Source organism: Sebastes umbrosus, chromosome 7 (genome assembly GCF_015220745.1).
Source record: "Sebastes umbrosus isolate fSebUmb1 chromosome 7, fSebUmb1.pri, whole genome shotgun sequence".
Taxonomy (NCBI): domain Eukaryota; kingdom Metazoa; phylum Chordata; class Actinopteri; order Perciformes; family Sebastidae; genus Sebastes; species Sebastes umbrosus.
The window spans coordinates 31,666,818-31,691,468 of NC_051275.1; the positions used below are offsets into that span (position 1 = coordinate 31,666,818).

Consider the following 24,651-nt stretch of genomic DNA (forward strand, 5'->3'; position numbering starts at 1 on the left):
AAGGACGATAGAAACAACAAAAAAGTCCTGTATCTGCAGGAAGAGAAGAGTTATTTCTAAAGAGTGGATGCCTCAACAGAAAAGTCCACAGCTTCAATATGTTCCTGCTGATTGCAGCTATAAACAGACCCGTGTCCATGTCAAGGTGAAACTGCTTCAGTGATTTACAGTTTTCCCTCCCAGTATTGAGCGGTGAGTCACCAAGCAGCCACGGTCTTAAAGATTCACAGGAGCTGGTGTCATGTCCTCTATCTCTGTGTGTGTGTGTCTGTGTGTGTTTCTTCCATCTTTGTGAGGACCAAGAACATTTTTAGTGGAGGAATGCTCACACTGAGCTGAGCAGTGATCAACCACGACTATTCAAGCTGTGCTGGGACTGGGAAGGAATGTGCAAATATGCCTTCAAGACAAAGATGTATCAGCACCGTGGACAAAAAGTATGTCTGTTTGAAATACTGTCCATTACCAAGTGTGTATATGCATTTATAAAACAGGTAGCTCAAATCAAGCAATCTGACTGTGATATAAAACCCACATACCACTGCTGTGACGCGTCTATCCTTTGCACTTTCAGTATGACTCCGCGTCTGAGAATAAAACGTTAGACTCATGGTTGCTTAGCGACAGAGTCACAGGGGATAACTTCCTCCAACACGAAACAGGTTGCAGATACAAAGCAGCAGAGTTAGCTGCTGAAACCTGCTACAAAAACATGAACTTCTACGGAGGAGTGGACTGAGCCGTGCCTGTCTCCAGAATAAAATCCACCTGCTAAACGGCACGCGGCGCTACGTAAAGAGGAGGCTCCACAATGTTGCAGAAATACACCAACCACTGCCTCCACATCACCACCATTCAGAAACTATCTGATGCGGGTCTGAACAGAGAGATTTTGGCCAAAAGCAGATTGGCAACCAAAACTCTGGGACCAGAGAAACATCCTCGCCACGCCAAGCAACACACCTCCACCTAACAAAAAATAGGCAAGCCGCCTAGTACAAGCAGTTATCAAAGTCATCCTACTGATGCTGGACAGTTTTCTCAGTGGTTGCACAATAAATGCCAACATAAAATAATGTTAATAAAGAGACAAATAGTGAAATCAATATAACGCTAGCCTGTGATGAAAAAAGAAATATGCTAGCTGCTATAGTGTATGTTCTATAGCAACCATCGTTCTTGCAACTGTCTTGGTATGTGCAGGCAGGAGGGCCTATTGTATTCTATTGTGAACATCATTGTTTTATTATAAAAAAAAACTATTTAAATTGTAATGTGTCTATAACTTTATATTGCCACACATGATGACCTTTTGATGACCTTCCCTTTGCGTTGGGCCGAACCCTCAGCTTACCACGGCCTGCCCTGAGCTAATGCTTAAGTAGTAGAATGTGTGAAGCCTATTTCTTTGTGTGGAAACATGTACCCATGTGCAGGCTCACATGTAGCCTATGGGTCTGTGCTGGTTATCATGTGACATGTTGTTATTTGATAAGAAGATAAGAGGTGAAGGGAAATGAAACAATGGCTGTTTCTGCTTTAGCTTCATGAAGTCATAATGTTCTGAAGTCTGACTCACGCCTGGCGTTGAACCTCCGTCATCGTCTCCTCCACCGTCTCACCGCCTCCGTAACAATCAACCTGTTAGAGAGAGAAAGAAGGCAAGGTATTATGGACTTGTGTACAGTCTGGCTCAGATATATAACGTTTAAACTGGAATACACAAAACACTTCTTTATGATGAATTAGGAAATATTTTTAAATGAAACTGAAACAAAGATGATGTGATCTTTTTATACTCTGAAACTGCAGTTTAAATTGTGTTCTCAATGATTTAAAACAGGGGTTAAAATGTTTGATATTACCTAATACGTGATTTTAACAGACACCTGCAAGCAACAAAAATACTCATTTCCAAGTATTTTTTGTGACCATGGTATACGATTATCACATAGCCCTCTAAATCAAACATTTCTAAATATCTTGGACATCCTATAAAATGCTTTAATTCCCTTAAAGAGTTTTAATTCCAGAGTAATTGTGTTTTTAAATGACTTAAATAACAATAAAGAGACAATTCAAATTAAAACCTCTAAATAGAACCACATAGAAGCACATGAAGACCCTCAGAGTTTCTTATTGTGCCTCAAATTTCTGGTGAAAGAGAAGAGGAAAAAAACACAACCCTATATACGGGAGTAAGAATGAATTCATTGTTTCTTAATGTTTGGTTTCTCGTGACATTGTTGTGTCATTATCTCATGACCCTGTGACCTGGAAAACATATTTAACATCACATGACTGTCTCGCTGTTCAATGTGTTCAATGTCTCTGTTCATAAAGAAGGATGTATGTCAAGAAACCAGCAATGTTGGTGATGTAAAAGAATATTACTGCACATATATTATATGTGTCACATTTATTAGAAGGGTACATTGCAAACTATACCAAATAAACAATGCATTCCACTCATCTACATTCAATCAAATGGTGGGAAGCAACATTAACCAGCAACGGTTTGAATCAGACACTTTTGGAGTTGAAGTCTGAGCCACTAGCTGGAAAAAAAAGTTTAGTTCAGCCAGTCTTCCTGGGGTCCGACACAGAAATCCAGAACAATTTCATACATTTTATTCATTAAAACATTGCATAGAAAAATCCCTGTACTCATATTACCTTGTATAAAAATGATGCCTCCAAATTCCATGCAGTGAGGTATACATAATTAAAACCTTAAGACACCACATACAAATAAAAACAAATAATTTAAATATCAGCATGCCAGAAAAATCCTCAACTGTTCGTTCATGCAGTTAATTACATTAGATACTCTTTTAATGCTTTCTTGAAAGTGTCTCTGGTATTTGTTTTGGTGACTTGATTTGGTAAAGAGTTCCATCATGTTATAGCTCTGTAAATAACAGTAGCTTTGAGGAGATTTGATCGCGGTCTCAGTGGTAAAAGATATCCTGAACTCGAGTGTTGCATTGAATTCCCTTTAATGTTTATATCTCATAAGTACCTCCTTCATATCGTTCTTTAAACAACTTAAACTTTACAGCAGAGGAGGAAGTGAAGAGCTACAGTCCAACACGAGACCTCCTATATTTAAGAATGAATTTAGAAAAGACTGATGGTACAAAACGGAGGTAGTAGGTTTAATGATGTTGAAACATTTATAGATAGTCTATTATTTATTTGAAACCTTTATTTATTCACACAGTAAGCAGGTATTGGGGTAATGTGGGGCCTACCACTTTTTTTTTATTTCTTTTGCGGAGATACTTGTCCTAGCTTGGCAAACACCCTTTCAAAGGGCACAGATGAGGCAAAAAGCCGACAGCAAGCTTGTACAGACGAGGGTCGATTAACTTCTGTCTCTCCCGGTATTGAAGTGGATCCTCCAATCATCTGATATTCAGCTCAGACACAAACCGCTGGACGTCCACAGTAGCGTCAGCTGTCACATTCTGTCTTCTCCTTAACTGCAACACACTGTTGTCCAGATGACGCCACAGTTTGTTACCTGAGTTACAGACATTGTTTGAGAGTGTAAGTCATCCAAAAATAAAGATGACCTGGGCTTAAAGTTCAGCTTCCTGTGATGTTGATGGTGGTTCTGATGGTGATTGGAGGGTTTGAGCAGAACTAATCATGGCGGCAGATTCAGATTTTAGCCTTTTTATTGCTTCATTGGCTTTTAATGAAAAGTCCTCTGGCTTTGAACCTAGGGTCAAGTAGTGTTGCAAGTGACCTGATGCTCATGGACTGCAGGGTGTGTAGCCTCTCTCTCAGTTGCCTTATGAGATGTTCTCCCATTTTCCTCCCTACTGCAGCTGCCATGTTTGCAATTTCTTCCTGTAAAAGCAATGCTTCTTCTCATCTGACAGCTCCACTGTGGCATGGTTAAAGGAAGACAGCAGAGAAAGGTACCCAATAACTGGTGTATTCATCAGATGTCAGTGTGTAGACTGGTTAAAGTTGCCACCCCCGCTGGCTCTCTGAGCTCCACCAGACAGTGCTGCATGTGGCAGGTGCTGTTCCAGCAGGTATGGAAGCAGGACCTCCCTTGCTGTTGCACCTGTGCAGGCTTCTCCCTTAAAATACAGAATATAATTTAACTGTCCCAGCAGCAGTAACACAAACACAATATAGCATTATCAAAAACTGTAATAAAGTCAAATAACATACCGTAGCAGTGGGGCTGCTTCTAAAATATCCCACCAGCTTTTTCTCCTTGACCCAAATGTCAGAGAGCACAGAGGTCACATGTCAAGAGCCTTTTTCACAATCCGGTTCAGTGTAGGTGCCTCACTCCCCTGCCACATCAGATTAGCGGCACCATCTGTAGCCACGCATGTAACCTTATTAGTTATTCCCCATTCCTCCATGAGGGAGGCTTCCACACACTGTGGGCCCGGGGGAATTTTAGTCCTCCTAATACAATTGAATTCAGGTTACTGCCAGGTAGGCATCCATGCTGGTGTATGTCCACATGTCGGAGGTAAGACTCACTGAAGCCACCTTCTGCACTTCAGCTTTGGCCTTCTCCTTTTATTTGTTATATTCGGCCTCCACCATGGCCTTTGTAGCCTAAAGGAAAGAAAAAAAAAACAGTGATATACTGTGTTTCCATAACTCTGCAATGAATGTGATTATAATGTTATTATTATTGAAAGAAATGATGCATATAACATAAAAAGAGTTTACTTTTTCAACAACGCTCTTCTCATTCGCTAAAACCCCGCTCCTGAAAATCACAAAACTGCTTTGCTGCTTTTTGGTTAAATATTGCAATTTGCTATATTATTTCACACCTCATTTAGTAGAATCAAACTAAACTATTTAAGGTTAAATGAGAGATCCTTTGTGACAGCTTTAGCCTGATTTATTTTCACTTTAAACTGTGTTTATTTCCCAGATTTCCTCATCCATCTTTTGACTCGGCACAGTGATCAGTCACAGTGGCAACGCATAAACAACGGGGTCAAATGTCAATACAACAACAACGCATTCACTTTTGTTTATGTAACATAAACCAACACAATTTAGTAACTACTTAAGAATTTAGACAGCTCAGAGATCAGTCATTTTTTATGAAGAGTTGTGTAAGTGTCCCTCTTCTGTCGGCGGGTCAGACCATTAGCAGTCGTGACCCGGTATAGCTTCAGTTATCTCGCGTTTACTTAAAATGTGTCCGACGCCCTTGCTAACCTCCGCAGATGTTTCCCGACAGGCCGCTGAGCTGGTGGTCTGTTCCCGAGCGGGAATCCTATTCTGATTGGTTGGCTTGAAGAGGAAATAAGAAATTGAGCCCTGAAGCGTAAAGACAGCCCACTTCCTGTTAACAGATAGTCCCCGTGGTGGTGACAGAGTCCAGCGTCAGTCCAGCTGTGTCAGCACAGAGTCTGTGAATCTGGGGCTGGGATTAGAGACCGGGAACAGAACGAGCACTGACGACTGGTCGGAGGTCTGGGGACTGACACTTGCTTTAGGAAAGGAGCTCTTTGTTGCCTGTATGGACAGAAAGGACAATTGAAGTGACCAGTAAAGCTTTCAATGTATATATGAGCATCAGAGTATTGTTTCCAGACCCACACTCACACCACAGGAGAGCGTGGGTGTGTCACTTTTCAAGGTCACATAACACCTCGTCAATGGAAACACCCATATTATTGTTGGGAACCGCTGCTGAGACACAGCTCTGCTACAAATAATCTGATTGAGGGATTTATTTAAAGATGATTATACATATTTTTGTTGGGTGAAAAAGTTCTAACTGCAGCATTCATGTGAAGCATCTCACTGTTCTGTGAGATGTCCTTTTTCAAAAGCAGTATACAGCTCTGTATGTTTTTTATGTAAGGGATAATGTACAGCGAGCCGGTCATTGTTGTGAAAGAAACCCCTTCAGTGTGATGAGAGACCTCTCTGCGGTGCGGCATCGCCCTGTCAGGGTTTCTTTTACAACAATGACTCGCTGTACATTATCCCTTACATAACAGCTCTAAAACTAACTAATTCACACAACATATCTTTGTTTGTTTAAACTGATAGTTCTAATCAGACCGTCAGATCTAAACCTGAGGATATACAAGATTCAGGGGTGCTTTTCATTACGCTGATGTGTGTCCTCGATTTCTCTCCTTGGCTCCTCTCCTCGCTTCTAGTCCTGGCACGGGAGATGCGATCGGAGGAGGCGAGGAAGAGATGCGTGGAGAGAGAAGTCGAGTCAACAGGCATTTAATTACTGAGACATCCTCTGAGCCGTCATTTTAAAGCGACGTCAATTAAATATGACGTGTGGCACAGCTACATCAGCTGTCCACTGTTGCTCCTCATCTCCTCGAGGTACATTTAAGGGATTGGAAGATCCTCAATGATGGCGAAGGGGGGAACTATTTCCAGGTCACGGGAGGAGAGAGGATGCAAGGAAGCATAAGTTAACATAATGAAAAGCAACCCCGGTCTCACTTACTATCTTCTGCTATCTTTCTGCTGTTGGGATTTGAACCTATAATAGTTCCAGGCAGCAGTGGCGGGAACCTCCAGGATGTTTTATCTCCGCAGAGCTGCGACCTTTGTTTATGAGCGGATGGTTCAGCAGGAATGTCTCCAGACTGGACCAGTGTAAACCAGTAGGCACGGAGGAGAATGTCCGAAGTAAACAGCGTTAGCTCCAGAAAACAAACAGCCTTAATCATCTGCAGCTGAGACGGGCAATAAAATCTCATCCCCATTCACTGTTTACTAACTAAATGTGCCTTCAGATGGAGCTCCAGCTATTCTCTGATCAGTGACTCGGCTGTGGTTTATTTTCTATTCAGAATTATCTAATCACTAAGCCAATAACCAGGCTTATTTTCAACAAGTGATAGGATGATATTATTGTTGTAGTTCAGTCTGCACTTCCTGTAAGTATTTTGCATTTTCAACCTTCGTAGTTTGTAGGGTGGGAAATTTAGCTTTTTTGTCCTCTTTCCAAATTCCTAAACTGTGATTTGTGAAGTGAAAATAGTAACACACTTCTATCTTATATTGCCGATACTAATTTGACCTCAGTAGAAATAAAATCATTGCTTATTAAAGTATATGTAAAACAGAGATAGCTATGCAAAACTGCCAAGAGGAGCGGCTTTATTATTGGAAAAAACACAACTTCATATTCCAATATATGTAATTTACAAATTAAGACAACTTATCCATCAAATAACTTGAAAACATACTCTTGATGGTAACGTCCTCTGTGAGTGCAGATTCTCTGCTCCATAAGAGACAAGTGTCTCATATGGAACAAACTTTCTCACGGTACCCAGACTGGACCGATGCTGAACAAACAATCTGGTGCGGTAAAAGAATATCATCTACGTGACCGCCGTGTTTACCTTCCCTCCAAAAGATGGCCGTCCAGCTGCATCACTTGTTGACATGAACAGCATTTATGTAGGGGCATTAGACTATAATCAGATTACACTTTTGATTGAACAAAATGTTCCCCTTCACTGAGGGAGAAAAGTATCATCAGATAATTTACAAATATGCAACGTGAACCGTGTGAATCCGGCTGTAGATGTTGATATTAACTCAAATTACAGTTGGTTTATCAAATTTGTATTTAACCTCTTAAGCCCCCGGGTGCTGGAAGGTGTGGTTCTCCTAGACAGACATACCCAGAATAAATCAAGAATAGCTCCACAACTACCAGGTCTATATGCATGATCTTGGTCTCTATGGATCGGTAAGACCTCAGAGAATTCATCCCCAGTGTCAGTAACATTGTGACTGTTACTATGTTTGAGTAAATTGTGATGAACCAAAGGAAAAATTTACATTTTTGAATTCATTCAGCAACTCCTCTACAACGGTTTTAGTGAGGATAGGACCAGGCGGACTCTCCATTTGGCCTCTTGGATACCCAAAGTGTGCCAAATGGGTTTTCTACCTCTTGAAAGGGAATCTGGCTATAAAATACTACTGATAGCCACTACAGGAGGCGATGTGCACACAATGGAGCCTTTGGCCATGACATTTACCTTGTGCATCATCACATTCTACCATTGTGCAACGGTATTAAATCAATAAAAAACAAATACATATTGAAAGTTATATTTATAAGTTTAATTTTGACTCCATAGAGTAGTTTTATTATAATAATGAAATATGATCAAGTAAAACGTAGATAATAACAAATAAGATCAATAACAATGTAAATTAGATAACAAAATATATCAATATAAAAACAGCCAAAAATATGATAAAGTAAAAATATAAAGGCTGATGATTTTGTAACTAAAATATTAAAATCATTGCCAAAATAACATTGTTTTTTGCAAAACACACTTGGAGTGTTGTTTTAGTAGCGTTAAGGCCTCACTTTTTTAGAAACAATTTGGAAAAAAGACCACCACAGCATTTTATGGAGTTTTTAAAGGCAGTGTTTTAACACACAACTCAACTGAACCCGGTACCGGGTCCGTCAGGTAAAAGAGGTTGATATGAAACTGTTGAAAAACGTATCCTCTAAATAACTACATGTTACATTCCTAACAGTGTTGCAGTGTTGTTCCAAGTGAGATATACTATATATACTCTGGCTGAGGGAGTTGTACACTGTATTAACACAAACAATAGCCATTATTATAGTAGTTACATCCTGTGCTTTTGTTTCTCATCTCTGCTCCTGTATGATCTTCCTGCAGCACTCTAACTCTCACATACAGTATAAGCTGTAATCTACTGTATCAGAACAAGAAAATAAATGGTATCTATCAAGGACAAGGTAATATGTTCTATTGAAAGTCAATATTAAAATAAGTTCAGTCTCTCTAATACCAATGGAATGGTTGTTCAGTTTGGATACATGAAGTGCTGAAACTTGGACAAGAGCACCATCCAGTGTATGCAGAGCACAATGACCACCTCATGTTAATCACCGTTTAACTTCATGTTCAGTCAGTTTGGATTCAGTTTCATAAGAAACTCATCCAGGGGATACAAAGTTGTAGTAGTAAAAGTACTTGAGGTAGTCGTGGTTTAGAATCAGTAACTGTATTGCAGTGATACTATATTGGTGTCGTTAGTGATCAGTACTAGTAGATGTCTGTTGCTGTATAAAGTAGTTTCTATTGCAATGACAATAATGGTCCAGTCAGGGTTCTACAACTACAGTATGCATCACAATCCTGTATAACTCAGTCACATATAGTATCATGTTGTCATTGTTTTGAAAACTCTAAAGTTAGAAGTTAAAACAATTTTTAATAAATTAGGTTAGAAAAAAATGCTACATTGAGTGAGAGTTTGGGAAATGCAGAAAATGTATTTTGTGTTGAGATGATGTCATCTCGTTAGCTTGAAACTTGATGACCTCATTATACAGTAGTGAGCGCTGCTGACACAGGTTGTGTGGCTGATCTAACCTGTTAACATGGGCGCCGAAATAAAAAGCAAGAGTTTCCACAACGCACACACGCTGCTCATACGTCCTCAGTGTGTCCCGGCCGTTAGGTGGCCGATGAAAAAACAGGAATGGTTCTATCTAGGTTTGGTTTGTCCGTTCTGGGCTACTGTAGAGACATGGCGGCCGACTCCGTGAAGACGCCCCGCTCCCTATGTAGATATAAACGTCTCGTTCTAAGGTAGCGAAAAAACACAACAATATGTAATTTATATATAATACACTAAAGAAAACATACTTATTAATATTATATTCCATTTCTGCCAATACATCCCCCTAAATGCTACACACTGGTCCTTTAAGTGCAGCTCAGCTTCTATAGTAGTAAGATTTGACTAGTATTGATAAGTGAATATCGTGTACATAGCAGCAGACCGCATCATGCACAAGTAGTGGCTGTATTTACGGGCAGGAGTTACTGTGTAAAATGATCCTGCTGACTGCAAACACAAAACCAACTCAGTTCAGCCGGCTGCTCTCATCTCCACACTGGGAACTTGTGTCTTTTTCAGATACGTCCTTTGCAAACCTCTTTGCTATATAAAAGACATTTATGTTTCCGTCCATAGACAATCCCTAATGGATTTCCAAGATGCTGCACAGCTGTGGTTGCTGGGAGATGTGTGATGTAACTATAAAGCTTCTATCCTTAAAGTCACTTTAATATCACCAACTACAATGCAACAGCCGTAATTTCAGCGTCCCTGAACAAAGAGAATAATATGAAACACACAGAAACACTGTTGACCATAATGAGCGTCAGTCTGCTGCAGCAGAACAGTGACTGTGCTGGCAGCCGGCCAGACACATGAGCTCCCCCTCTTCATCAACGACTCTCAGGAGGGAGCCATATATTTAATATGGAAATGTGTCCTATTCTTTCCAATGTCATTGTGGAATAATGGCTGTTTTACCTGTCTCTTGGCTTCCTATGCTATAATGAATCAAGTGAAACAACCCGAATCCTTGGTTGTCACAGTTCACCGCATGCTCATTCACATGAAGAGAAAGAGATTTGTATTTTGGGGGTTGAAACCCAAATGATTTAGAAGCAGGACGTTATTTATCCTTCTTTCCTCCCCATTTATTATCTCTCTCATTTATCATCTCTCTCTTTCTCTCCCACACTCACTCACATACACTTAAACACTACAATTATGCTTTAGACAACTAGCTGACGCCAGAGGGGCCAAATTACAGCAAGCTTCAATAAGTCAGTGATCATTAAAGCATTACATTAACAGTTTAAGAGATCAGGGCAGATTTGGGGAATGCCAAGAATGATCATGAACGGTAGAGAAACACAAAGGGGAGGAAAAACCTCGCTCATACATGTGCAGAGACACAGTGTGGAGAGAACAGTGTGGATTTATGCAAAAGCTCATAAAACTCCACCCAGACGTGGTGGAATGATGGGTTTTCACTTAGCCACCCCACCATCTGTCTAAAATTACCATAACACACACACTTATATACACATTGCATCAGCGATTTGTCTTTCCAGTGTTCAGTGTTGTGTATTATCCGGAGTTACCGGACCACACTGTTTGCTGAGTGTAGATTTTTAGTACCACACAGTGAAATCCACTCATCTCTATTGTACTGATACGGCAGCAACAGACAGGTCAGATCTAGAAACCTACATTAAACCCCTGAGACTCACGATCCAGACCAACTTTACTGACTTTCAGAGGCTGTAACATGTTCAGTTTTAGAGCTAGAGTGAAGGTACTGATATCATATAAAAACTAGAATGGCACTCGGAGAGCGCAGACCTCCGCCAAGGTGCCAGAGTACGATTGCACCCCCATCTCCGTTCAGCTTGTGCCATCATCCACGTGTATTTTTGTTTATGTTGAGATAAGCAAACACTTCATTCAAACTGGACAGAAACAAAATAAAACTCACCTAAACCATCGTCGTTACTCTTTTCCAACAATCACCAAATCAACAAAAGTGTGCTTTGATCAAACTCAACCGTAATTTCACCAAGTTTAATGTGAAAAAACGCTGAATCTACAGTTCCTGAATCCGGATCATGGTCCGGATCGCCACCAAAATCGAATGGATTGTTCATTGTGCCACACCCCACCCCTCCAAAAAATGTAATTCAAATCCATCGCGGACTTTTGGAGTAATCCTGATAACAGACAAACAAACCAACACCGTTGAAAACATAACCTCCTTCCTAGGCCTTCAGCCTTGGCGGGGGTAACTAGAAAGCCAAATGAATCCATTGGTACCAACCTGAGCTGCATCGCAATTAATCTTCAGGTTCCCAGCTTTCAGATGATGTACATCACTTCTATGTGACATCTACCGTTGACCCGCTCAAAAAACGGGTCTATTGTGGGTGTCAGAGGGTTAACCTAAGGGTGAGTGAGAAATGTTCTTTTAATTCATTATAATTTGTGTAATGTGACCCTTTATGATTATAGGTTGAGACGTCTTTCAACTCTGAATCATTTGCACTTTTGAGATATTGAGTGATGAAGATTGTAATCATAACTGCCCCTCCTCTGGAGTAGAATGAGGAACGCTTTCTTCTAACGACAGCTGGCACTCTGCTTCAGTACAGTAGTTTCTAAAAATACACACGCACTGATTTGGAATAGTAATTAATTCTTAAATAACATACAGTTATAATCCAGTTTCCTCGGTTGCAGTCGGGTCGTGTCGGTTTTAGTCATAAATCTTAGATGGCGACGAAGCAGGAAGACATCACATCTGTCTCCTTCCAATCTCACAGAGTGGTCGAGTCTCCTCTTCTGCATCGACTCTTCTATTGATTTCTGGGACGTATAACTGAATGAGTGCCGGTGGGAGGACAATTATGCAAAGGGTGACGTGGGAGGGGACAGACTGGACTGTGGAGAAAAGTCCTTCACTTCCACTGTTGGCAAAACCTGAACAATGAGCTTCAAGTTATGTAGAACGTTTTGGAAATGAATACTTCAATGAGGTGATTATTATAATAATGCCAACCGATATGGGATTTTTGAGGCCCGGGCGGATATTGACAATCGAACATTTTTGACATAAATCAGATGAAAACAATACTCATATGTACTCTGAAAGAGCTTTTGGTTGCTATAATTGTTCCTCCTCTCTATACTGGCCCTGCAGTGATCCCTTTTTAATATGATTATAATGAGATGTGAACTTTTCCTTTAAATTATCATAACAAATATATTAAAATGTATTTACAAAAATATATTAAACTTAATTTGTGTAAAAAGTACTTAAATTGCCGCCTATGAAACATTAGTGTACTGCATTTTTTTATGGACATCTGCAACCATACAGCATGCCAAAACCAGTATATCAACTGTCAATAGGGAAATTATACCAGTCACTGTGTAGCGTACTGTGGTTTATCCCAAATACCCAAAATAAGAGTTGTGTGCCAGACAGGAGAATAATCATGATCCTAAACCGGTCACTTTAAAATGATTGATATACGGAGAGAGAGAATATTTAAGTATTTAAACCAAAAAAATAATCAAATCAACTGGTTAATAATCAAATTATTAACATCAAAATATAGGGTTATTGTCTGCCGACGGTCCCCGGGGACCTCCGTGCCGCTGTCACCGCAGCCGCCGCCTTTGCCAGACAACAGCGGGTACAGAGCTTCAGAGAGCCGGGGACGAGAGAGAGCGAGCAGGCGGGCGGGTGTCAACTCCGTGCAGAGCACCCGAACAAAAACACAGACACATTACCGAATGCACTTCCCATGCCCAGTCCGATAGTCTGTAGATATGTAGCCTATAGATAAGATCTATTTAGATAAAATACAGTTGTACCGACAGAATATCGGATCTCAATGCATCCTCAAAGGCGGTTCACAACTGTACTTAGAGCTGTCCACTTGTGATCTGATCACCCAGGACGCATGTTAAAACCAGGTCTGAACAGGGCCGGTCTGAATATACCTGTATTCACCCTCTGTCTCTTTAAGACCCCCTCCCGAATAAAGCCCAGTCTACTCTGATTGGCTTGATAGAAACATATGGTGCACCTTTGCAAAGTTAGTTCTCAAGTTGTGGGTGATATATTCGAATGAGCCTCTATATGACAGAGGAAGGGGAGCCAAATCTGAATGGTTTGTTGAATTACATAATTTCTGATCTAAGCAGCCCACAAAAACTGACTGGGTTGTCTTATTTCACAGTACTCCAGATCCCCAAATGTATGCAAGCACTGTAAAAAGTGAATTTCACATGATATGTCCCCTTTAATGCCCAAGGAGGGTAGAAGATGAGTAATGCATTAACCTGAGGAAGCAGAATAGCAGAAGCCTGGAGAGCTGCAGGAGACTTATCTTAACTTTAAAGCTGAGTGGTCCACAGCTGCATCCGAGCAAGGTCAAAGAGATAGTTGACCAAGATTCATCCACACCTGCTCCGGGATCAGCACATTTCCAGAAGCACTTTGTTGACCAGAGAAGTAAATTCAGCCAGTTCTTGGAACAACTCAACTGACACTCAGTCTACTTTTATATTTACGTCACTGTTTTTCTTTATTTAACAAAGATGTCCAGAAACTGGATTAAACTTTTAGTGATTCTCCTTCTTTAGCCACTCTCACTTCTCTTTCTGTTCTCCTCCATGCTTCCTGTTTTTTCTCTCCCTCAGCAGCTCACAGGTGTGTCTCATTTATCTCATCACTTGCCCCGGAAAGTACGGAATAGCCCTTTTCAACCTTGCCTTTCCTGTCAAGGTTGAAAAGGGCTATTCCGTACTTTTTCTTTCCCCCTTTTCTGCTGCAACTCTCTTATTTGCCCATGTATGAATGATAAGTACCAAAAGATACATAGAAGTCAGTTACACCAGTGAAATTCAAAAGAGGATAAAAACTGAAAAACAGTAACTAGAGTAAATTATTAGTGCTGCTTTCCTAGCAGACTACCAGCAGGAGGCAGCAGAGGCCCAGCAGCAGATTTTACATCCTGAATATCCATTTAGCTGCAGACAGCCTTGACCCAGTGTTAGAGAACACCCAGAATACTGTACGTACAGTACGAAACCCTGCAGGGAAAACAGGTGTGAGCAGGTCACACCTGCTGAGGATGACCTTGTTCTGAGAGAAAACTCATTTCGCAAGACTTCACTTGAATTATCGGAGGAGAAATTAATAGTGACAAATGCTGATATAATGACCTGAAATGTTTGCTTGAATGTTTATCTCATTTTGTGCGCCAGGTGGAAGCTTCTCTGAGATTTGACGCTCCAGCTGGCTCGTGTCTCTGCTCTTCTTCTCTTTTTGCTTTTGAGTTTTGTTTTGTCACATAACTGGGAATTCCAGACTTTGGTTCCAAACTGAAAAATCCATCACTGGAAAATCACCTCTTCCTAACTGGTTCCATAAGAGTAAAACATTTGCTGTTGGCCGAACTGAAGCTTTTGCATTCAAATTATGACATAGTGGGAAAAACTGAGTTACTGCTGCAACTGTGCTTCTTCCAAGTTGCATGTGGTGTTAGGAAGGATAACTTGTGGCAACTCTGAAAGCTGCTTTAGGGTCTCTGTCCAAAGCCCAACATTAGTTTGCAGAACCAAAAACCATCTCACCAACATCTGCTCATAGCCCCAGCCTAATAAAAACTGAAGAATGCTGCTAGTCTGTGTGCTTTACTGCTTATGGGGCTACTTCACTTTTTCCATATGCTGCAGCAGCAGCTTGGACGGTCTGGACCTTCACCGCTCAGCCTCCAACTGATTTTGTCTCTGCTCCAAATGCATAAATGCATGTGTGTCCAGCTGAAACCGCGCTTCACTCTTTGCAGAGTGGCTCATACAATTAGGTGCCGGCGTCCAGGCCTTTTGTCCCTCTGAGCAGCGCCGGCTATTTGCGGTGCACAATCTGTTTCAGACTGCAGCCTGGGATCCATCTGCCTCACATTTGCCACGTATTTCCAGAGCAGGAGACTGGCTCACCGGTGCATTTCTCATGGCGATGTGAAATAGTGTGAGGAAGCTGCTCTGTGCGACTCTCTCTCGGTGTGTGTGTGTGTGTGTGTGCCTGTGTATGTGCTTGTGTGTGAGTGCGTGTGCACACAGGCAGCACAATGTCACCTTGACTACAATCTACAGGAGGCAATGAGGGCGCACCGCATCTGTACGGCACTGGACAGAGGAGGAGAGAGGGAGTAGAAGGTATTTGCGTGTCTCTCGGAGCGTGTGTGAGAATATGCCAAATGTGTGAGTGTGTATGTGTGTGTGTGTGTGTGTGAGAGAGAGAGAGAGAGAAAGACTGAGGCGGGTATAGCTCTCTCAGACAGCTCACAGTGCTGGAGGATCCCTCTTCACATCCAGGCAGAGCGACGCAGAGATGTCAGGCGCAGCACACACAGGTGGGTCACACAGCAGCTGAGGGGACAGGTGAGACAGGCCGGGTGCTCAGCTTTCATGCTTCCTCGTAGGGGCTGTTTTCAGAGTCAGAAGTGCATTATGGTCATGCAAAACTACCAAACATGTCAGATTTTTTAAAAAAAAAATGTTGTGGTGCAGGTTTAGAGGCTGAACCGGCCTGCAGGTCTGGCCTAAAGGTCATCAGTGTTGGATCAGTGTTGGTCAGGTGCTTTGGAATCAAAACTGTCATTTTTTCATTGTGGGGGAATCACAAACAACCACACATATAAACAAAAAAAAATAGATTCTTTTAAAAAAATAATGCTTTTTTTCCCACTTTTATAAAAACAATCTTTAAACTATCACCACTTTAATTCACTTGCTGATTTCTATTTAAATTGAAGCCATAGAAGGTGTGTGCGAGCTCTCCTCCTGCAGCTCCTCCAGGTGAGTGTGAGGCTCTCTCGGCCTGCTCTCAGCCTGCTACAGACCTCCACACAGCCGCAGAGGGACCTCCAGGCTCCTCTGGTTCAACCATGATTGCATTGTGCTGCGGTTGAAGCGGCTGAAGCGGAGTGAAGAGCCGCTTCAGCCGCATCCTCTCCTCTCCATCATGTGACTCCACCACCGGGCGAATATATCTGTGTCCTTTTCGTTTTGCCGGAGAAATGCAGCCTCGGCCAATCGAGTCTCGACTGAGGCGTCTCTCTCCCTCTCATGTCCTCGCTTTCTCTCTCGTGATGCCTTCACGTGACGTCGAAAAAATTGTTATGTTTGAGTTGAGCTCAAGAGATGATGTGCTTATTTGATGTAGACTTGGTTATTTGTTTTATTGTGTGCTGGAGGCCATGACATGGTTAAAGATCATTGATGTGTTGTAGTTAATCTAATTAAATGACTACTATATAGCTATTCCTAGTAAATAAAAAGAAACATGCCCAAATAGACAACACTATTCCAGGAGCAACTTTTTATGAAGTCATTTCAGGCTTTATTTCCTTTATTTCCTGTGTGCTGGAGGCCATGACATGGTTAAAGATCATTGATGTGATGTAGTGTATCTAATTAAATTACTACAATATAGCTATTCATTGCAAACAAAAAAGAAACATTCACAAATAGACAACACAGTTCCAGGAGCAACTTTTTATGAAGTCATTTCAGGCTTTATTTCTTTTATTTCCTGTGTGCTGGAGGCCACGACATGGTTAAAGATCATTGATGTGATGTAGTTTAATCTGATTAAATGACTACAACATAGCTATTCCTTGTAAATAAAAAGAAACATGGCCCAAATAGACAACACAGTTCCATGAGCAACTTTTTATTAAGTCAGGCTTTTTATTCAACTTGTTATTTGTTTTATTGTGTGCTGGAGCCACAAGGTGGTTAAAGACCATTGACGTGATGTAGTTTAATCTAATTAAATTACTACAATATAGCTATATACAGTTTGGTTCGCATTTGAGCAGGTTTTTATGTTTGAGTTGAGCTCAAGTGTGAAGTGTTTATTTGATGTAGACTTTGCAAGACTCGTTATTTGTTTTATTGTGTGCTGGGGCCCCAATAGATGTGATGTAGTTTAATCTAATTAAATGACTACAACATAGCTATTCCTTGTAAACAAAAAAGAAACATGTCCAAATAGACAACACAATTCCAGGAGCAACTTTTTATTATTTCAGGCTTTATTTCCTGACACAAAAAAACACAACAAAAACACAGACGTCTCACTTTTACATAAACGTTTTGTGAAATATGACTTTATGGGATGCACCTGAAGGCATCTTAAGGCCCTGTGACGTCAGCCGCTCCCCTGCGCTCCCTCCAGCAGCCAGTGAGAGGAGGATGCTCTGATGCTCTGATGCTCTGAACGCAAGACTGCAGCATCTTCACCGAGAGAACGAGCTGGAAGGAAAAAAAACATCTCTTTCTCTGAGTGTGATCCTCCGGAGCCTCTTCAGCCGACCCATCACCTCTCTGGGTGTCTTCATGATCCCAGCCAGGACAGGATAAGAAGAAAGAAATCAGAATAGCCTACAAATCGGATTTTTCTTTTTTTGTATTATTATTATTGCTTCAGCGACCTGTTCTTTCTTTCTTTCTTTGGTTGATTTGGCCTCTTTGTCTTTTTGTTTTTGTTGTTTTATTTCTTGTTGTGTGTCAGAGGAGCGCCTCCATCCTGCACCGCCTGACATGCTCTTTTATTATCTGGTTGCAGCGGAATGACACACATAATATCCTAGACCCGCATATCACAAAGCTTGATGGAAGAGTGACGCTCCGTTTGCACGTTTTGTTCAGTAGCCTAGATCATTCTCCATCTGCAGAGGGTTTCGGGTTTGTGTTCCCTCCTCTGACTCGATCATCCACCGCTCCGCTCCAGCGTTTCTTTCTTTCTTTCTGTTTCTGCGCAGCATCTCTTTACGCACCACGGACAAACGCGCAGCTATCCTAAGAAACAGGCGTATTTTTTTCCAATTCCCCAAATCGCTTTCGCCTTTTTCTCCAAGGACTCATCTTGTATACGGCTATACGCTGCGTAAAAAAAGAAAGGGGGGATTTAAAACGCAAAACGACAGCCCAAGCATCTCAATCTCAAGAGCAAGCTCGAGAAAATGATGGCCGGCGGAGCAGTACAGCAAAACGGGATTTTTTCAAATCCTCACCATCACAATCAACAACCACACATGGAGTCCGATCCACCGGACTCACGGAAAAGACCCCTGGAGACTCCGACGGAGGCCAGCAGCACCAAACGCACAAACACAGGAGGTAAGAGAAGAGAGCACCGACTCCGACTGGAGATGATGAAGCCTGTTCTTGTGCGTGTTTTTCGGCGAATGTTGTTGCAGAAAAAGGAGAAAGAGCAGGTTGATCTGATTCTTGACGTGCAGATTCAGAGATGTGTGTTTCAGTTACGCAGTGATAGAAATACAGAGAGGTCATTTTTTTTATCCGATTTAGAATGTGAGCGACAGTCGTTTTAGAATTTAGAATTTAGAATTAGAATTTAGAATTTAGAATTAGAATACTGATGGGCTGCAGCTTTTGGTGGAAAGGAAACAATGAGAGGGAGTGAGCTGAAGGGGGATTTGGCTGCACATCCTGGCTGTTCTTTCCTCCTTAGATCAGCCAAATAGGAGTGTTTTTTTCTTATTGCGTCTTTAAGATTTACGCGCAGCCACAGCGGCCATGCTTGAGCCAAATATAAGGATGTAAACAAGTGAGAGCCAGATCGAGCTGGTGCATGATAACAGGCTCTAACATCCTGCACGACGGATGACCTTGTGATTAATCTCACACATCAGCCACCATCGCTTCGCTTTGTGTACAATTACACCAAGCGGATAAACAACAGCATTAACTAACAGCAGGCCTGTGGCTAGCCAGAGAGACAAAAAGTATTAGCATCAAAATATACTTAAAGTACCAAAAATAAAAGTACTCATTATGCAGAATGGCTCCTTTCACAGTGTTATATTATTATTATAGAATATTATATTATATTACTGTTTTTATCAATAATTAATGAAAAATGAACACATAACAGCCAATTTTAGATACTGTGTGTACTACTGGGTGGATTAGTAGTATTAGTACTTTTATGTAAAATGTAACTAATAAAATCTAGATCTGAAGAGCAAAACTATCTCCAGCTGTCAGATGAAAGTAGTGGAGTAAAAATTACAATATTTACCTCTGAGATGTAGTGAAGTAGAAGTATAATGTAGTCGAAAATGGAAATACTCAAGTAAAGTACAAGTACCTCAAAAGTGTACTTAAGTACAGTACTTGAGTAAATGTACTTAGTTACTTTCCACCACTGCTTATTTCCAGCTGATGTTCTGTAGCCTTGGATGTCCTCACATCCGGAAGCATTTTGACCACATGATATTCACATTTCCATGTCAAATATGCTATTTTATGGTAAAAGAATACATTCTTTATGAGCTTTTTCTCCAAATAAACGTAGTCTTGCACTGTTAAGAATTTCCCAGTAAAATAACAGTAAAGAACTGGCAGCAGGGTTGCCTTTATGTTACTGTAAAATTAACATTATTATACTGTCGCTGAAATTTACAGCTTTATACTGTTAATGAAAAATACAGTTTGAAATGTTTTTTTTTATTAATTTCACAGTATTTTACAGTTAATTTACTGTTTAAAGATACATTATATAGCTGTTTTTCACCTTTCTTTTACATTATCTTACTGATTTGTTTTAATGCACTATTTAGGTTGTATTTTTTACAACATTATTTTTTGCCTAAATGAATAGACTTAGCAGGTTACAGACATAGGAATAATCACACTAAATACAATTAAAGACACTTGTTAGGAAAAAGGCTATAATAGACTTGTTGACACTTTTCCCAAAATGTCTGTCTATAGCTGAGCACATAATGAAACCAGAACAACATGTGAGTGAAGAACAATAAAGCTAATTCACTGATTTTACAATCATGTACAATGTACAAGCCTCACATGAGCAGATCAAATCCCAGAATTAAAAAAATACTGCATGAAACTGTTACTGATGATACTTTAGACAGCTGATCAGCAGTAAAGTGCTGTTTTTTAAGAATGCATTATAGTTCAGTTAAAAAACGGCCTATGAGCGTAATGTAACAGGTTTTCTTCTGTATTAACAGTAAAGCACTGTTTTTAGCAATAACAGGTTAATACTGTTGAAATCCTGCTGTAAATTAACAGCAATTGTTTACAGTGTACGTTTATTTGGAGAAAAAGCTCATAAAGAATGTATTCTTTTACTGTAAAATAGCATATTTGACATGGAAATGTGAATATCATGTGGTCAAAATGCTTCCGGATGTGAGGACATCCAAGGCTACAGAACATCAGCTGAAAATAAGCAGTGGTGGAAAGTAACTAAGTACATTTACTCAAGTAATGTACTTAAGTACAATTTTGAGATACTTGTACTTTACTTTAGTATTTCCATTTTCGACTACATTATACTTCTATACTTCACTACATCTCAGAGGTAAATATTGTAATTTTTACTTCACTACCTTCATCTGACAGCTGGAGTTAGTTTACTCTTCAGATCTAAATTGTATTAGTTTCTTTTCACATAAAAATACTAATACTACTAATCTACCCAGTAGTACACACAGTATCTAAAATTGGCTTTAATGTATTCATTTTTCATTCATTATTGATAAAAACACAGTAATATAATATTCTATAATAAAATTACACTGTGAAAGGAGCCATTCTGCATAATGAGTACTTTTATTTTTGGTACTTTATATATTTTGATGCTAATGCTACACAGCAGGCCTGTGGCGAGCCAGAGAGAACAAGGGGAACCCAGAGCAGCTCAGAGTGCGACAGTGTCTCGGTGTTATTATTGCAGCATGTCAGTGCAGCCTGTGGATTTTGCATCATGCTTTGCTGTCCTGATTTTTTTAATAACCTGCTGCTGGAAGGAAATTATTTATTTTTTTCCTCTAAATTGTCCAATCATGTTTCTTCATGTATTCTCTGGCTGGATGAGATATGGACATGTCACCATGGTAATCACCATATTTGGTTTTTGTTTACATGCTGTCATGCGCCAAGCATTCCCATCACTCAGCATTACAACCATCAGTAGCCTATCCTGGCCATGCACCCCATCATAAACATTTGGACATGCACTACACCTTTAAATGTGTTATTTACACAACAACCGAGGGCCGCCTGCACTCACTGAAGAGCTGGGGAGATGTTTTATACAGCAGCTCAAGATTTTGAGTGCACAAGACTCCCTTATAAATACAATTTGTAGATTTTAGGCGCCCTAACCGTTTAGTGCAGACTGTCAATGTGAACATAATATTATGGACGTCTGTTCCTTTAAGAGTCAAAGAGAGATATGTTATTGGTAAGATGAGACAAATAGCCCAGTATAAAGTGGGAGAGGAGTTATAGGTGTGGATAAGAAGGTCATCAAGATTCTTAAAAACAACGTATATTTTTAAAGGTGACCTGCACCTTTAATGCTAAGATTAGACTGGTATTAGTAATATTCTATGAATGAAGCTGCCGGCAGCTTCTATGTTATGCGTTTAAATTTGACTATTTTCATGTAAAACAATTTTAAAATCCTGTCAGGGAAGAAAAGTCTCTAAAACAGTGTTGAGACCTTAACAGGATGTTAAAACTCTCCACTGAAACACAGATTAATTAGTTTAGTGTATCCTTAAAAGTCGAATGACAAGTGCCTGCTGAATTATCTGAGATTCATTAAAAAAAAAAGAATATAAAATATGCAAAGAAAATGTGATTTTACAGCAGTTTTTTTCTGATCAGAGAAGAACCCTCCATCAAAGGTTTGTCAACATGGATGACATCTGATATTTACTCTACTGAGGTGTCATTATTGGCCTGATTTATCAGTCTCACATTGAAAATTGCCACAAGATTTCCCTCACGATGCTCTACGTGTTGGGTGATCTACTCATTCAGTTCAAGTGATGGTTACTGTAGTGCTTTAAGGACAGTGGCCTGTCCCTTTAAGTGCACAATGACAGGTGGCACAATTTCAGTGTGACCCATAGAGAGTCCTAAAGATCAATATGTTTTTATCTTTTTGTAGATTTTTGGCCCTTTTCAGCAATGACAGAAACGACCAGGACAGTTATTTTTCACCATTTCAGAAAACATGACAGCCGTCCTCAGGAGTAATAATTAGCCAGAGAGAGAGCGTGCGGCTGCGAGCGTTGTTTAACTGCAGATCGATGCACTCGGAGCACTAAAGGCTCCTCCTCGCTGTATGTAAAAAGCCAAGGCTCCCCCTCAGGGGACCATCCTCCTGCCTGCATAACAGTCCGACACAAATGAAAAGGTTGAGATGATGATGATGATGAGCATGGCCGGCCAGGCTTTTACTCAGGCCGCGGTGCCGTCAGGTCAACACTCCCTCAGCATCAGGCTGATGAACAAGTCTCTCCCACACGCAAACACACACACACACACACACACACACACTCCACTACAGCCCCTAAAGATAATCAGCAAAGAGGAATAACAGCTTGGTCGCAGGTCTTTTGTGAACATTTTTTGCACTGACCTTTAATTCAGTTCTGTTTTAAAAGATGTCTCTTTGTTCTAATTACAAAGAAGTTGGTCTCTATTATGACTGATATTGACAGCTTGAATCAATCAGATGAGATTAGCCTAAATTATTCTGTTATTCTATGAATAATAAGATGCAGAGAATAGCTGTATATTTTCACTGAGAGTATGGGTTTTTTTGTATTTATATTTTTAAGCTGCACTTAGGCTGCAGTTTTAAAGTTGAAGCTGATAAGAGATCATAACAATGGTTGTTTCTCTGTATGATTAGCTTACGCCACGCACCCCCCCACCCCTGTGCTTCCTCTCTCTGTAGTGGCCTTCCTGCAGCCCCTATTTGAAACTGAAGGCATTGTATTCCCTCACCAAGAAACTGAGACTCATGGTAAGAGAGACTTTGCTTTTGATCTTCTACCTTGTTTTTTTTTTTTATCTTTACTGTAACCTTCTTCAATGCAGGACTGATTCAGCAGCGACAACACAAACATGTTGTGGTCCATTAATACAGAGTGAAATCTAAATATTAGGGCTTTTCAACGACGAGGTCTGACATTTAAATAGGATTTAAAGTAACATGTATCACCCTCATATTCTACTCACGATCCAGGATAATGCATGCTGATATTGTTTATATTGTATGTGATCAGTTCCATGACATCCATTTTCATGCTTTTTTATACAAACTCAATGTTTCTTTTGTCATTATATTCAACATTACTGCACAGATGAGTTCTGATGACCTTTGACCTCATGCTAGCCATATCATCAAAACACTTGGGTTTATCACCGCTGATGTTCAAATGTTCATTCACTGATTGTGTTCAGAGTGTGATATGGGATGGCTACGGTACGCTCCGAGCAGCTGCTGTAGTTTTAACCTTTTTTCCCTTTTTCACAGGTAGATTGAAGCGTAATGTGTAGAGAGCTCTAACGGAGAGACGGACGCTTTGAAATCTGAAATATTTCTCTTCAGCAAAGCAGCATTTTTCAGATCTGTGATGTCAGTAGATATCTAGAAAAGATGGACTTTTTTTGCACTGAGCTTCTGGCAGGTTTGTGTCCAGGGTTTGTCCAAATGTGTGTTTGTGTGTGTGTGTGTGTGTGTGTGTGTGTGAGGAAGCGACATTAGAGAGAAAGAGCTGGTCAGCGGTCAGACAGTAGAGGTACAAGACGACGCACAACCACTGAGATCATAAATCACAGCTACGTCTCATAAAAGCTGAAGGTCTTAAAGATGAGAAGATCAATGAGGAGCTGCAGTAGCTGCCTCCCCCCCCCACCCTCTCTAATCCACCAACCCAAACCCGTTCTTATCTCTGCGCCTCCGCTGCCCCTCACCCCGACCCAGCAGGCCCCCCCCCTCCACATTAAAGCAATTCTGATGTCCCTCTGATCACACACACATATATGATCAGAGACGTTTAATGAGCTCATTGTTAATATTTGATTTAGTTTCAGAGGTTTAAACTTGGAGCATTTTCAAAGCCAGATTTGATCGTTGATTGGCTAAATGAGTCAAAATCCTCCAGTCAGTATCTGCTGCTGTCGGCCAATCAGGGTTCAGCGTTTTATAGACTTTTAAAATTTTAACCAAGACTACGTTTATTTGGAGTAAAAGCTCATAAAGAATGTATTCTTTTCCCGTAAAATAGCATATTTGACATGGAAAGGTGAATATCAAGTAGTCAAAATGCTTCCGGATGTGAGGACATCCAAGGCTACTGAAAATCAGCTGGAAATAAGCAGTGGTGGAAA

The 24,651-nt window shown here is 40.5% G+C and overlaps 1 protein-coding gene across 4 annotated transcripts in view; it reads left to right on the forward strand.

The window, feature by feature from the left end:
- Nucleotides 1–15,534: 15,534 nt before the first annotated feature.
- Nucleotides 15,535–24,651, forward strand: part of nova2 (NOVA alternative splicing regulator 2) — a 101,420-nt gene continuing 92,303 nt past the window's right edge. The window contains exons 1-2 of one of the 4 annotated variants that reach the window (XM_037776172.1): nucleotides 17,467–18,585; nucleotides 23,213–23,281. In XM_037776172.1, coding sequence (XP_037632100.1) covers nucleotides 18,429–18,585; nucleotides 23,213–23,281 — 226 coding nt within the window. In that variant the 5' untranslated portion in view covers nucleotides 17,467–18,428. Of the gene's footprint in view, nucleotides 15,813–17,466; nucleotides 18,586–20,492; nucleotides 21,354–23,212; nucleotides 23,282–24,651 lie in introns of those variants that run through there. The other 3 variants (XM_037776173.1, XM_037776175.1, XM_037776174.1) reach the window with 3 other exon arrangements.